Source organism: Vespa mandarinia, chromosome 16 (genome assembly GCF_050613455.1).
Source record: "Vespa mandarinia isolate Hongniang chromosome 16, ASM5061345v1, whole genome shotgun sequence".
NCBI classification, from domain to species: domain Eukaryota; kingdom Metazoa; phylum Arthropoda; class Insecta; order Hymenoptera; family Vespidae; genus Vespa; species Vespa mandarinia.
In genome coordinates this window covers 4,772,501-4,787,500 of record NC_140825.1, presented here as the reverse complement: position 1 = coordinate 4,787,500, position 15,000 = coordinate 4,772,501, and the positions used below count along the sequence as shown (strand labels likewise).

Genomic DNA, 15,000 nt, shown 5'->3' with positions numbered 1-15,000 from the left:
AGGGAAGGAGAGACATTGAAAAGAAAACAGAAAAAAAAACGGAAAAAAAAAATATATATATATATATATGTATATATTTACAGGGAGATCGCTCTTGATAAAGTACGAAAGCATTTTTGGTCCCGGAGAAATTACATTTTCGTACTTTAATCCTCGAGACAATACCATGGCGTAGTCCGTGGCTTGTGGCCCAGGGCAAAGGGTTGTACGTTCTCATCGACTTTCTCTCTCTTTCTTTCTACTTTGTGGTCTCTTCTTGTCGTCTCTCCTCGTTTAACTCATAGTCACCGTCTCCATTTCTGTCTCTCTCTCTCTATCTCTCTTTTCTTTTCCAGCGTGCTAATATTTTCCGAAGGGTTGAAATCTAATTTTTTTTCAGAACCCCTGTCTAAACTCTCTTATTTTTTATCTCTCTCTCTCTCTCTCTCTCTCTCTCTCTCTTTACCTTTAGATTCTCCTTCTTATTATTCGTTCACCGTGTCGTTCCCAATGGACACAATAAAAATGCCATCTGAAATATGCATCCCTTAATAAAACTGTCCAATTAGAGGAGAGAATGGAATTAAGTATTTAGGGGGTGTCGGAAGACTTTTCCTTGGTGGTTCTCAGGTGCTCCCAGAAAACCCTTTCGCGAAAAGATTAGGTTCTTAGGTTCTTCCCCTTTGACCGGGCAACCTTAGCAAAAGAAGGATAGATAGAAAAGAGAAGAGGATGAGGAGGAAAAGGAGGAGGAGGAGGAGGAGGAGGAGGAGGAGGAGGAGGAGGAGAAGGTAGCCGCTGTAGCTGTATTTCGTCCGAGAAGAGACGGGACTTGAATTATTTATGGAAGCGAGATTTTCTTCTCCCATCCAGGCTTTTTATACGGTCACACCGATTTATCGCCACCTTGAGTTTTTCTTTTCTTACCCCAAAGCGTATCCATGTCCAGAATTTGTCTATACGATTTTTATACATCGTCTTTAGGTACTTTTTCATCGATAGGTTACATACATACATATATATATATATATATATATATATATATATATATATATATTAATTATTTATAATAGAAAATTTTAATTGATTTTAAATTTTCTTTTTAAATTTTAATTCGTCTTTGTTTAATTGACGCAATCAATAATGATGGCACGATACTTTGTTAATAATATTTCATATAATTTCTCTCTCTCTTTCTCTTTCTCTTTAGGTATTTCAGTATGGCAAATGATTTTGTTTTCGTCACGGTAGCGAGAATCGAAGAAGAGACAAAAAGCGAATACAATTGGCTCGGCGTTAAAAGGGGTTGGTAGCACGTGGCAGGGACAGGTTGATCGTTTATAAAATGAAATCCCTCGAATATTTCAGTCGTACAAATCCTCCCTGCTCGAGTTCGATGCGAATGAATAGTAGTTGTAGTAGTAATCGTAGTAGTAATAGTAGTAGTAGTAGGATGAGGAGAAGGAGGAAGAGGAAGAGGAGGAAGTAACGTAGAGAGAAAAAGAGAAAGAGGGAGAGAGAGCGAGAGAGAGAGAGAGAGAAATAGCGGTCAAGGCGGCAATCGTAAAAATTCCACGGGGTTGCGATGGTGCATTGGAAATCTGTGTAATTAACCGTAGGAATTTCTGTTCCAATGGGGGATGAGTCGATTAAAAACGCGAGCAACGCTTACAATGAAAATCGGAGGTTGAAGACTTTTTCTCTCTCTCTCCCCTCTCTCTCTCTCTCTCTCTCTCTCTCTCTCTCTCTGTCTCTCTCCCTATTTCACTCACTTTCTCTCTATCTCCGTTTCTTTCTCTTCTCCTCCCTCGTTTTTATATAGGTATATTTTTTTTTCCTCTCGTCGCTGCTTTCCCATCGTACGTTGGCACGCCGTACATTTTTTCGATGCTCGATTAAAAATACTTCCAGTCAATTATACGAGATATAACACTCGGCTCTTTTTCTTTCTTTTTTTTTTTTTGTTCTTTTTTCTTGTTTTTTTTTTTTTTTTTGTTTTGTTTGCTTATTATTAATTTCAACTTACGCATTTACCTATATACATACTTTTAAAAAATCCTTTCGACTTTTTCTAATCGTTTATTTTTCATCAAGTATGTATGAAATATGTTCTCTCTTTCTCTCTCTCTCTCTCTCTCTCTCTCTCTCTCTCTCTCTCTCTCTCTCTTTCTTATATTATTACAAATTATATATGTATATGTAAATGAAATAAATATAAGATTTACAAATGATTTTTCGTTATCTTTAAAATACTAGTATTCGAAAGAGAGAGAGAGAGAGAGAGAAAGATGGGAATAGCAATAACTTTCAAAGCATAATTGGTACATCTCTATTCTTTACAAACGAATTTAATCGACTTAACAAATCCTACAGCGAGTAAAATTTATGAGCAATCTTTCTGAATTATGTACAGTTTTACTCGTTGAACTTATCTATCTTCACGCGTACATGACTTTCGTATCGGATTTTTTTCAAATATGTATTTAAACGTTTCTCAAGAATTTTATCTCTACAATTTTAATATGTATTAATTTTCAATGCGTTTGAATTTTTATGGAAATAATTCGTAAGGAAATATTTTATATTATCTCATGAATTAATTAAATTCATTTTCCGTACATAGGTACTATGATTATTTGCATGTTTCTCGATCGTATACGTGATCGATTAAATCTAACGAGTTTTCTGTTGCATTCGCAAATCGATTCGAATTAGATAGGGGATAGTTTGAAGTAGAATTTCTTCGAAAGGAAGATAGAGAAAAAAGAAAGAAAAAGAGAGAGAGAGAGAGAGAGAGAGAGAGAGAGGGAAGGAATCTAACGTCGTTCGAAGTAAATTTATACGACTAATACAGAGCTGTGTCAGGACTCTTAATATCCTACGGGCGTACTACGATGAAAGGAGGCGAGTTTGAAAAAGTGCAATATCACGGAATACATAAATGCGAGATGAGGCGATTTGAATGAAAAGCAAATAAATTTCGTCGGTGACTACGTTCGAGACCACCACCGCGACCGCCGCCATCGTGTATATCCAATTTCGTTTTCACGCCGGTTTCATTTATTTCAGCCTCGTAATCGTGCTATCCGACACGGCTATGTATATATATATATATATATATATATGTACGTATATATATATATGTATAACCCATGATTATAATAATATCGTCATAGTTAAATCGTTTACACAATGTTAAAATATATCCTATAATATTAACCCATGTACTTTCGAAAATTGTAATATTATCTTAAATGATTGTATTTTTTTTTGTATTTTTCTGTTACAGGTACGTTCCTTTAAGGTAGTTATTGTTCCTCCTGAATGTTAACACAAGATACTTACAAGGGTATGTTTTATCATCATGAATTCATATATTTATTCATTTGAAACACACAATTTTATCCGATAATTAAATATTTGGCATTTCTTTTTTTTCTTCTTTTTTTTTTCCTTTTTCTTTTAATTTCATTCGTAAAACACAAAGAGTTGAAGATATATAAGACATATAAATTAAAAAGAAACAAACTAATCGATCTCGAGTATCATTCATCTAACATAGATGAATGAATATATTCCTATCGATAAGGACACGATTTCATGCTCTATGAGAGATGAGAAGGAAACGATCGAATATCATTCTTCTTCTCTCTCTTTCTCTTATAGTTTAATACTATAGGTGCATCATATTAAGTACAATACGTAGGTGCGTGCGAAAATGCTCTACTCGCGTCCTCCTCCTACCAGCAGATTTCGTATTACGAAGAACCCCTCCTAAGGCGTCAGAAGCGTGCTACTTTCGATGGATGCTCACTCGATACGACGAGATACGAGTATATTCTGGGGATCGAGATAAAAGAAGCGAGTGGGTAGAACGTGACGAGACAATGGATCATCGGTCCACTAGCCATAATACAATCGCATCAGCATCTCACTGTATTGTTTGCCCTGCTTTGATATCGAGCTCGGAGCTCTCTTTCTTTCTCTCTCTCTCTCTCTCTCTCTCTCTCTCTCGATTCTTTCTTTCTCGAGTCTAGTATCTTTTTCTCTCTTCTCTATCTCTCTATCTCTCTTTCTCTTTCTTTTTCTCTCTTTATCAATTTTTTTTCTTTTCAGTCATCATCGATCGTCATCCTTTCGAATTTACTTTTAGAATTCTTTTAATATTTTAGTTATGATTGAAATTAGTATATGCGTGTGAAAGATTGAGAGAAAAAGAGAGAGAGAAATGATGATAGAAATAGAAAATGTAAATTAATTAGACAAAATCATAGAAAGGAATATCGTAATTATTTTCTTTTTTGATACTTCGAGGGTTAACATAAAATAAGAATATAAAGAAAGATAGAGAAAGAAGGGAAAAGAGAGAGTGTGTGAGAGAAAGAGAGAGAGAGAGATAGAGAAGATAGACGGTCTTGAAGATTAAACGATAGAATTCCAATGTGCCTTTCCCTTTACTCTTGGGATCGACAAATTAGTACAATTAGAATCCCTCAAAGAAAATTGATAAATTCCTTTGGAACAATTTCGCGACTCATTTCACACGGGGTTTGCCCTTTTCCCGTTGTTCCTTAGATATTCCTACCGTCTAAGAGAGGAGATAGGACTCTTCGAGCGAAAACTTATAGCGACAAATAGCCGAGAAATTAGTGAGAAATTGAGAGTTCATTTTTTTTCTCCTCTCTCTCTCTCTCTCTCTCTCTCTCTCTCTCTCTCTCTTTTTCTTTCTTTTTCTTTTTTATCTTCCTTCTCAATCAATTTCAAAATTCATCGTCTTTTTAGATCCGTTCTAATTAAATAATCCTAACGATACATTTCTACGTGAACAATCAACAGGAATGAAACAAAATTGTTTCGTTTTGAATGTTATTATCTTGCGTTTGATGAAAAAGTAAAAAAAAAAAAACGAAAAGAAAAAGAGAAAAAAACAGACAAAAAAGAGAAGACATTTAGCCGAGATCAAATAATAGTACATATATTATTATTTTACGCATAGGATAGCTTAATCGAGTGGTTTTTTTTTGTTCGCCTTCTTCTCGAGCAGAAAGAAGATACGAAGAAAAAAGAGCAAAGTCATGAAAAATCAAGTTGGAGTGAAAAAAGATACGGTATTCTTTCGAAGTAAGACGTGAAAGAGACCAAAGTGATTCGAACTTGTTCTCGAATAATTAATTTATCTTGCTTTGAATAAGAACCAAGTTGAAAAACTAAGTAGACAAGGGAGTGGGGAAGAAGAAGAAGGTGGAAGGTTAGCGAATTATCGTAATACGGTTTCCAAGAGCGTGCGAAGCTGAACGCCGTGAGTTCTTTGCTTGGCGTGCGAATACACCGTAACACAGAGAGAGAAAGAGAGAGAGAGAGAGAGAGAGAGAGAGAGAGAGAAAGAGAAAGAGAAAGATATAAAAAGATAGAGATAGAGATAGATAGAGAGAGAGAGAGAAGGAACTTACCTTCTTATCCAAAGCAGATCGTTGCCGGAGAAACAAATTAAGAGGATAGCCCCTATGATCAAAGAATAGTACGTTGCTCTCCTTGCCTTCTTCGTAAATGCGCTCGCTCAACGAAACGCATTTTACTTGCTATGTGTGTGCATGCGTTTCCTCCATAGAGAAACGCATCGTGAGATCTTTGAAAAAAATTCTACATCTTTTCTTTTTCTATTTTTTCTTTCCTCTTTCTTTTTCTTTTTTTCCTTTTTTTTTTCTATCCGTTCGGGTCAATTTTTTTATTCCTTTATTTTTTAAAACACTTCATTTATTTACTTATTTTTTTTTGTTTAAATAACCATCCTACAATTTGTATTAAATATTTTATTAATTTGCAATTTTAAAATTATATATATATATACATATTTTAACAATATAATTGTGAAGTATTTGATCAATTACTTAGTTTAATTATAAACTTTTTATTAATAACGAATATTGAAAATATACTTTTACATTTTTATCTTTCCTTTTTTTTTTGGGAGATAAGAAGCAATCGGACCAAAGATTCGAGAAGTTAGAAACGTTGCGGGGATGGAGAAAGTAGGGGGTGGTTTGTAGCAAGGAGACGACTAGCTCGGCACGCGTTCGACCCTCAGAGCCCCTCGAGAAGCCCTTCGGCCACGGTTTCTCCGCAGCCTCTTCAACCCTTCCGCAGCTTTTCTTTGCCCCGTCTCTTTGGCTTCCTCCTTTCCTCCTTCTCTCCTCACAAGCTTTACCTCATACCACTTTTCTCTCTCTCTCTCTCTCTCTCTCTCTCTCTTTCTCTCTCTCTCTCTCTCTATCTCTGTCTATTCTCTCTCTACTTCCGCGAGACTGGCAAACATTAAGAGCTTCTAGATTTATTTATAACTACATTTACGCGCATGCCACGCTCTCCTGCTACCCCCTGTCTTTCGCAACCCCTTTCGAATTATTGCGTTTATGCGAATGGAACGAGTAAGGCCGACGGGAAATTCTACTCTCCAACTTTGTTTCCTATTTTCAGACTTGCTTCCTAAATCTTACTCTCTCTCCCTCTCTCTCTCTCTCTCTCTCTCTCTCTCTCTCTCTACTTTTTCATTCTTTATTTATATATTATAATTTCCAAAAAATTTTTATCTTATTTTATATATATATAATTATTTATTTATTTATTTAAATTTTAATCAAATTAATATAAATTCCATTGAGGCGACATATAATTTTCTATATGTTCCATATGTCGTTTCCTTTCGTTGATATACGTCTTGAATTAAATGAAATTACTTGTTTGATTACTCAAGGGCGTCGACGTTTTCTCGACAATTATTTTGGCTCTATATCAAGCTTTGCGACTATGCTATGTCGAGATAACTCTCAAGGAATCCAATTTGAATGATTCACGAGGGCTTGTGGAAGGACGAAGAGCTCGAGTTTCTTACTATTTCTATCTATCTCTATCTCTATCTCTTTCTCTCTTTCGTTCTCATTGAGATCGAAGTGGAGAAATCGTGCGAAGGAAAGGTCGTAGAAGCGATTAACATTTGAAGGAAAACGAGCCATTGGCAGTCTAAGGTCAGGATCGTCGTTTCCGTTCAATGCTTATGGCATTTGATTTTTTAATCTCTCCGATATATATATATGTGTGTGTGTGTGTGTGTGTGTGTGTGTGTGTGTATGTATGTATGTGTAATAAATTAGATGGAACATTAAAAGTATTAGAAAGTGATATTTTCTTATTAAGTGAGAAAAATGTCATGCTCATTGTCGAAGATCTAATTCAGATCTGACATATGTAATCAATTATGAAAATTAAAAATTGTCGAGCGTTATAGATTTGTTTTCTCAATTGAAAGAAATGAATTAACGAGATAAATTATTTATTTTCCACACTTTGAAAGTCTATGGCTGTGCTAGGTAACTGATTGATCGTTCAATGTGATACGTTCACCCTGACCAATATTTCGATATAAAATTTCTAAAAGCGCTCGTCGAGCGTTAAACGAGTATCAAATGTTATTACATTAAATTAGGCGTTGGCAGATACGACGTAGAGGACAGGAACAACGAGAGTAATATATACATGTATATATATATATATATATATATATATATATATATATATGTAGGTATGTATGTATGTATGTATGTATGTATGTATCTATGTATATAAGTGTAGGTGTAGGTAGACGAACGGATTTATTTTTACCCGAAGCGTGCGTACAACGCGTGTATCTATACGGAAGCATAGCACCGGGCTTTTACGCATAATATTAGATATACCTATTAAAGTAATAAAACACTATAATTGCGATTCGAAATTAGATATGCCTTAAAAACATAATGGCATAAAGTGCGGTGAGAGCTCATTTGAATATCCCGTATCAAACGGCTATACCTTTATATAAAGATTGCATTAATTTGGATATAGAAAGATGCTTAACGAAATGCATGTAGTATCAAATTAATCCTAGTGATGAATGGTCTAATGAAATTTTGATAGATCTTTATCGTTGGTCCTTCGTTCGACGTTATTATCGTTTCTTTGGATATCGGATTCAAAAAAGAAATATGTAAAAAAAAAAAAAAGAAAAAAAGAAAAAAAAAGAAACAGAGGAACAAAAGAAACGAGAAAAAATAAAGAAAGAAAGGATGAAAGTGAGAAATTGATTAGAAACATCGACGGCAATGAAAGTATTATTTATATAATTATTTGTTCTAAAAGTATACTTAAACATTGACAAATCAAGTTTGTAAGATTAGAGATCACGTACATTTATATCTAATCGAATGGTTTCTCTTATGGAAACGTTCGAATCGTCGTTTCACAGCAAAGTTTCATAGCAAAGGCATCGAGACCTCCGTTATATAATAGTTGTTCCACGGCGCAGAGCTCGTTCTACGCTCTTCTCGGCAAGAAGACGGTCGAATTGAATTTGCAAACTTGCAGATTGGATTCCAACTTGCCTATTATAGGGTGCGTCTGTTCCGGTTAAAAGCTGGGGGCAAGGGAATTAATGTCGATACTCGAAGGAAGGTCGGAGGATTACTCCAAAGGCTCGTATCTCATTGTCTTAGATGTTCCTCCCTTTGCAAACGCCTTCCACTTTCTACACAACCTCCCTCCCCCTCCCCCACCCACAACCACCACCACCACCACCACCACTACCATTACTAACACCACCCACTCCCGTCTTTAACTCATCCTCTTTTCCCATCCTGTCTTCCACCTCTTTACAAAAGCCTAGTCCACTCCTATTCTTCTATGATTATGCTGTTTTATTTTTCTTTTTCTCTTTTTTCTTCTCTTTTCTTCTCTTTTCTTTTTTCTTTTTTTTTTATTCGCGAACTTTGACGAAAAGCAAGGAATTAAAACGATAATTCATATAGTGAGGATCGAAAATGATGACAATTTTATTTACTCGTCGAACAGATTTCTTCAGGAATTGCAATCTAAGTAAATCCTATTCCTATAGATATCTATTTAAAATTCGTGAATTTACGAAGACGTCTTTAATATTATATTATTACAAATAGCATTAGTATTGTATTACTAAATAAATACCATTGTCTATTTCATGTTTATTTCTACTTATGTATATTATCAGCATGAATACTATAATTATGAAACGTTCGAATGGATTCATTCGAATTTGATTATTTTTGTTTTTGTTTGTCTGTTTGTTTGTTTTTTCTTTTCTTATAAAAATTATAGGTTTTTCTTCGCGATTCTCCACCCTCTTTATCCTCCCGCCGCCGCTGCCGCCACCGCCACCGCCACCGCCACCGCCGCCGCCGCCGCCCCGTAATAGGTGTGAAAAATTAGAATATATTTCTAGATCATATCGTATCTAGGGGTCTTCGGATTTAACAGCCATTGCAACGGTACGTTACTAGCATATAATGTTACGCAGCGTAAGCTCGACTCATTAATTTTCTACGGGCCTGCATTTCTCGATCCTTAATGCGTCAATTAAACGCGCCGCACGTAGTATCGATCCGAGTTACGCGCACACCGAGCTACGCGATCTAATCGCGGAAGTTGTTACTTGACGATGCTAAACTAGAAATGCATTCCGAATAATTATATTCCATATATATGTACATATGCGTATAATATATATATATATATATATATTTATATATATGTATGAACGTATGTATGTATGTGTATATATATGTTTTCGAGAGAGATGAGAAGAGGATGTCAAAGAAGAAGAAGAAAAAAAAGTTAATTTAAAATTAAACAACATAATTTTATTATTAATTGTTAATATTAAATAGTATCCATGTTTAATTTGTATGCTAGTTTAACAACTAGTACATACATAGATATATATTCTTACGTATTTATTGTAATACATAGATACATCATACATTTTCCATTTTATACGTATTTACCATTTTAAATATGTATTTGAAATATTTAATCAATCATTCACATATAATATGGATATTTGTGAATATACGCCGAACGACATACGACATGACCTTCATGATTACTTTATTTCGTTTTGTCTACCGACAATATTCTCTCTCTCTTTCTCTCTCTTTCTCTTACTGGACACAACTTTTTGCTCTTTTTTTTTTCTCTTATTCCGCACGTCTTTCGGGTTTTTCTTTTCAATGTCACTCCCTTCAAAGTCATAGTCTGCTATATGCCTCTCTATCTTTCTCTTACTTGACTTTCTCCTTCACTTTCTTTCTCTCTCTCTCTCTCTCTCTCTCTCTCTCTCTCTTTCTATCCTTACACTCGTAAGCAACTACCATCGTTTCTCCCGTTTCTCTGGTACACGGGAGACACACGGGAACTTTGTAATGCATTTTATTTATTCACAAAGGCAAATACTCATTTACCGTGGAGACACGGGTAAATGTCCGTGAGTCTTCTACTTCTATCTCTCTCTTTCTCTCTCTCTTTCTCTTTCGAGTTTGGTTAGATAGAAAAGGAAAGGTATATGCTCTTACCCAAGAAGAAAGAAAGAGATAGAAAGCTACCTACTTCGTTTCAAGTCATCGACTCGACCGAACACAAACTGCTCGTCTTCTTCCTGCCTTCTAAACTCTAAAGCGTAATGCCACAATCCCTTTGATGGAGTTTCTGTAAATGGAGCGTGGCTGCGTACCAACGTAGGGATGTTGAACGGAAAGAGAAAGAGAGAGAGAGAGAGAGAGAGAGAGAGATAAAGAGACTAAGAGGGTGGCCAGCCACATGGACCGCCCTTTGAAACGTTTCAGATGTGCGCGGGCATTTTTAATTTCCTAGGATTATGAGTCGCTCGTGATGTAGGAGACAGAGAAGAAGAGAGAGAGAGAGAGATAGAAAGAAAGGAAGGAAAGACGATGACCATGGTTCTTTTTTAGATACGTGAGATTTACCCCTACCATTTTTTTACAAAGTCTATTTGCCACTTGAGTCCTCTATCTTTAATAATCTCTAAGTTTTCACTTTTTCAATTCATTCTTTCATCTCTTCTATACGGATATATATCTTTTTTTGTATATATATATATATACTTTCTATAGTTCTAATTCTATTGCGAATTTTATTTGAAATATTCTTAACACGTTTTATGATCATGATTATTAGTGAAATATTACATGTAAATATATGCATGCATGCATGCACGTATGTATATATGTATGTATGTATGTATGTACGTATGTATTTACGGTTGCAGTATGTGTTAACTTCACGTAATGAAAAGAGTACAGTTTCGTAGGCTAGTTTCGGTGGAAAGTTAATCTCATTTATATTTATTTCACGTAGAGAGGCGAGGGACTCGTAACAAGATTGTAACGTGAGAGTAGGTCGATTTTAATCAGTTTCAGAACTTTTCTTTCACGGTATAATTTTGATACGCAGAAAAAGAAATAATTTTATTTCACCTTTCGTTAGTCGTATGTATGTATGTATATACATATATAAGACGAAGATAAAGTTACGTGTATACAAATTAGTAGTGACTGATAAGAAGATGATATATATGTATGTATGTATGTATCCATTTCATGGTCATCAGATGATTCATTCATTTCAAATAAGGCAAGGGTTTAAATGTAAATGCTAATTTATGAGAATTCACGTGTCTTATTTACCATAAAAAAAAATCAATTGCTATGTTTTCCTTTGCTCCCATTATCTTTCTTTATTTTTTTCAATTATATTTTCCATTCTAACGTAATATATATATATATCGTTTGATGACAGTATATTTTGAGAACCACTGCTTAGCATCTCCCAGCGGTAGCCTTTCATCAACTCTTCATTAGGTCGCGGTAAATGTATTATGACTTCTGATTGAGTGCCGCCGCATGGTAGTAGGCGCAGAGAGAAAGAGATAGATAGATAGATAGAACGAAAACATCATAGTCATAAGTAGATATATACTGTATGATATACTATACTTGATTATCATCGGTAAGAATCTTAAGAAGTATATTACTTAAAAAAAATTTTATTGTTTCGAATTAATGAAGAATAGAATAACAAAGGAAGAAAAGAAAAAAGAAAAAAAAATTGAAGAAAGAATTTACCGTATGAATACCGTACTTCATTATCAAACGTGAACTATCTTAAGTCGTATTACTTGAAAAATGTTATTGTTTCAAATTAAAATAAGATATATATATATATATATATATATATATATATATATATATGTAATAAATAGACTGTACATTATTATTACATATAGTATCACGTAACATGATCAGAGACACCAAGAGAAATTAATCATGGTTATTAATCATTAGATTTAGTCATTAGTAGGGAACAGCCCCATATCGTGGAGCGTATCAAAGGAAAAGAAAAGAGTCGTCCGATAGAAGAGCATGAAAGAGACCTCTCTCTCTGTCTCTCTCTCTCTCTCTCTCTCTCTCTGTCTCTATCTCTATCTATCTTTCTCTCTCTTTGTCTCTATGTCTCTCTGTCTCTTCAGCATACATATATCGTCGCAGAGCCTCTCCGATGACTTTTCGGGTCGGACGAAAATTCCGGTAACAATGTGACACCGGTTCGCAACGGCGCGCGATATTAACGACGCGGCCGTATTCGCTTTGTGAAGCGAACTATAACTGAATTTGGCCCTGTCATTTTATGCATCAGACTCGCCATGCCGGTATAACTGAATTCGATGGGTAATGCAATTATACATCTTTGCCCGCGCGCCACACCGCGCAGCAGATATACCTACGTGCGTAAATGTATGCGTATGTGTATATATATATATATATATATATGTATATATATATGTAGATATATATATATATATATATATATATGCTATACTACCATTAAATATTATAGCATAGCAGCAACGTCTGTCAATGATACGTAAGTATGCATATATATATATATATATATATATATATATATATATTCGAAATTCATCAATCGAATTTTTTCTTTTTCATTGAAACATTTATTCGTCGACTTCTTTACCCTTATCTGTCTTTTCCTTTCCTTTCTTGTTTTTCCTCTTTTTCTTCTCTCTCTGTCTCTCTCTCTCTCTCTCTCTCTCTCTTTTTTCTACATATATTTTAATCTCACATTTAAAGCGATGATGATTGTACTTCCGATAGAATGTATGCACGTAGATAACGTTTATTTCGTTGGAAATCAGAATTTAATAGAATTATTTGAATGACGAAGACAAATAGATAGATCGGCGACGTAAAGAAACATGTAGCCATTGTTTAAATCCTGACGGAATGTCAATGATCATATTTTCATTAACGTCTGCGAATATTAATTTAACAAGATTTTTAAATTATTATCAAAGAATAATTGATAGGACTGTTTATGACGCGTAGGAAAGGTAATTATTTGAAAAAAAGAGAGAAAAAAAAAAGGGAAAAGAAAGGAAAGAATGAAAATGAAACTTATGGAGCACCAGTCATCCCTCTATTTTACCACCTCCCTCGAGCGTATTTCACGGTGCTTAAGAATTTGTACTCTCGGCCATGAAGCTGAGTTTCTCTTTTACGTTAATTCGCTTCGGGGTGTAGGAAGGGGGTGGTGGGTTGATGATGGTGGGGGTTGAAAATTTTTCCTCTTTCTCTGTCTCTCTCTCTCTCTTTCTTTCTCTTGTTCTCTTTCTGTCTCTTTTTCTCCCTTTTAACAACTCTCCCTTCGAAATGTCTCGAGTTAATTTTTTCCTCTGCATTGTAGCCGTTCTGAAGTGTGGTACGAGCGAGAAGAGAGTAAAAAGAAACGAGAGAGAGAGAGAGAGAGAGAAAGAGGGTGAGGAGTCCGATCCGCTCTCCTCTCTTATTTTTCCTCGAGTTCGCGACTTAATTAATCGCATAACACGGAACCTAATGAAATCAGAACTCCCTCTCTCCCTCCCTCTCTCCCTTCTATCGAGGCTCCTTCCTTTCCTCTCCCATCTACCATCTCTATTCTCGTCCTCTCTCTCTCCTTCTCCCTCTCTCTCTCTCTCTCTCTCTCTCTTTCGCTCTCTCTCCGGCACGTTGCCCCTACGCTTCTACGTAAAAACGGAAATATTTCCCTGGAATACTTTTCCACCTCCGCTTCGACAGGGCAGGCACACCATCATAAGCAGCAGCAGCAGTAGTAGCAGCAACAGCAGCAGCAGCAGCAGCAGCAGTATCAGCAGTATCAGCAGTAGCAGCAGTAGGTTCCTCTCTTCTCACCGATTACTCTCCAACAGGAGTCGAGGGCTCCGGAGTGATGGTACGGGAATGGGGGGAGAAAAAAAAAGAGAAAAAAAGGGAAAGAAAAAAGAGGACAAGAGCAAAAAAAAAAATAAAAAAGAGAGAAAAGAAAGGGGAGGAGAAGGAGAGCCAGAAGAAAAAAGAAGAAAAAAGAAAAAGGAGAAGAAATTACTTCGGAAATCGATAATACGTTTTCATGAATTTCTCTATCGCCACGAGTATGCGTGGTGGTGTGAGTGCTGTATAGTATGTAGCTAGTAGTCTATCTCGTAAGTCTCGATTTAGAAAATTTCATCGGCGTCATATTCTCATGGCTTTGTTTTGCTTTGTTTCCTTCTCTCTCTCTCTCTCTCTCTCTCTCTCTCTCTCTCTCATTTTTTTTTACTCGAATATATCTTTCTTTTTTCTTTTCTTCTCTCACGTGAAAATCATTGCAATTATAATCTCTTTCACTTACGATAAAATACATTATCTAATTAAAAATTAGAAAAATACTTTGAATAATTATAACATAATCGACATGATGACGGATGTACGAGGGATATAATAATGAAAGAAAAAGTGTAAAATTTAAATCGATAATTTATTTCGAAATAGAAAAAAGAAGAAAGAAAAAAAGAAAAGGATATGAGAAGGAATTGCGATTTGAGAAATTCTATCATTAAGAAAATACAACGCATAAGATCATCGTCTTTTCCTCTTTCGAGTTAAATTCGTTTTGTCGAAATTAATGGGAGGTGGTGAGTCGGGTAGGTAAAAGTTTAAGAGGGGATTCTCTCACTGTGGAATTTATTATTAAAAGGTAGAGGAGGATATCCGGAGAGTGCTTTCGATTCTCTGTCTCTCCCTCTCTCTCTTTCGCAAAATGAGTTTCTTTGTTTTCGATTGATTCGCA

General features: G+C 35.3%; 1 protein-coding gene across 6 annotated transcripts in view; it reads left to right on the top strand.

The window, feature by feature from the left end:
- The window catches only part of dac (dachshund family transcription factor), a 227,880-nt gene that overhangs the window by 35,742 nt on the left and 177,138 nt on the right, over positions 1-15,000 (top strand). For 4 of the 6 annotated variants that reach the window (XR_004838352.2, XM_085661822.1, XM_085661819.1 and 1 more), the window contains exon 2: positions 3,269-3,283. The exons of the other annotated variants lie outside the window; for them this stretch is intronic. Coding sequence is in view for 3 of the 4 variants with exons in the window: in XM_085661822.1 (XP_085517948.1) it covers positions 3,269-3,283 (15 nt within the window). In the remaining variant the exon portion in view is untranslated. The remainder of the gene's footprint in view (positions 1-3,268; positions 3,284-15,000) is intronic. 6 annotated transcript variants of the gene reach the window in all.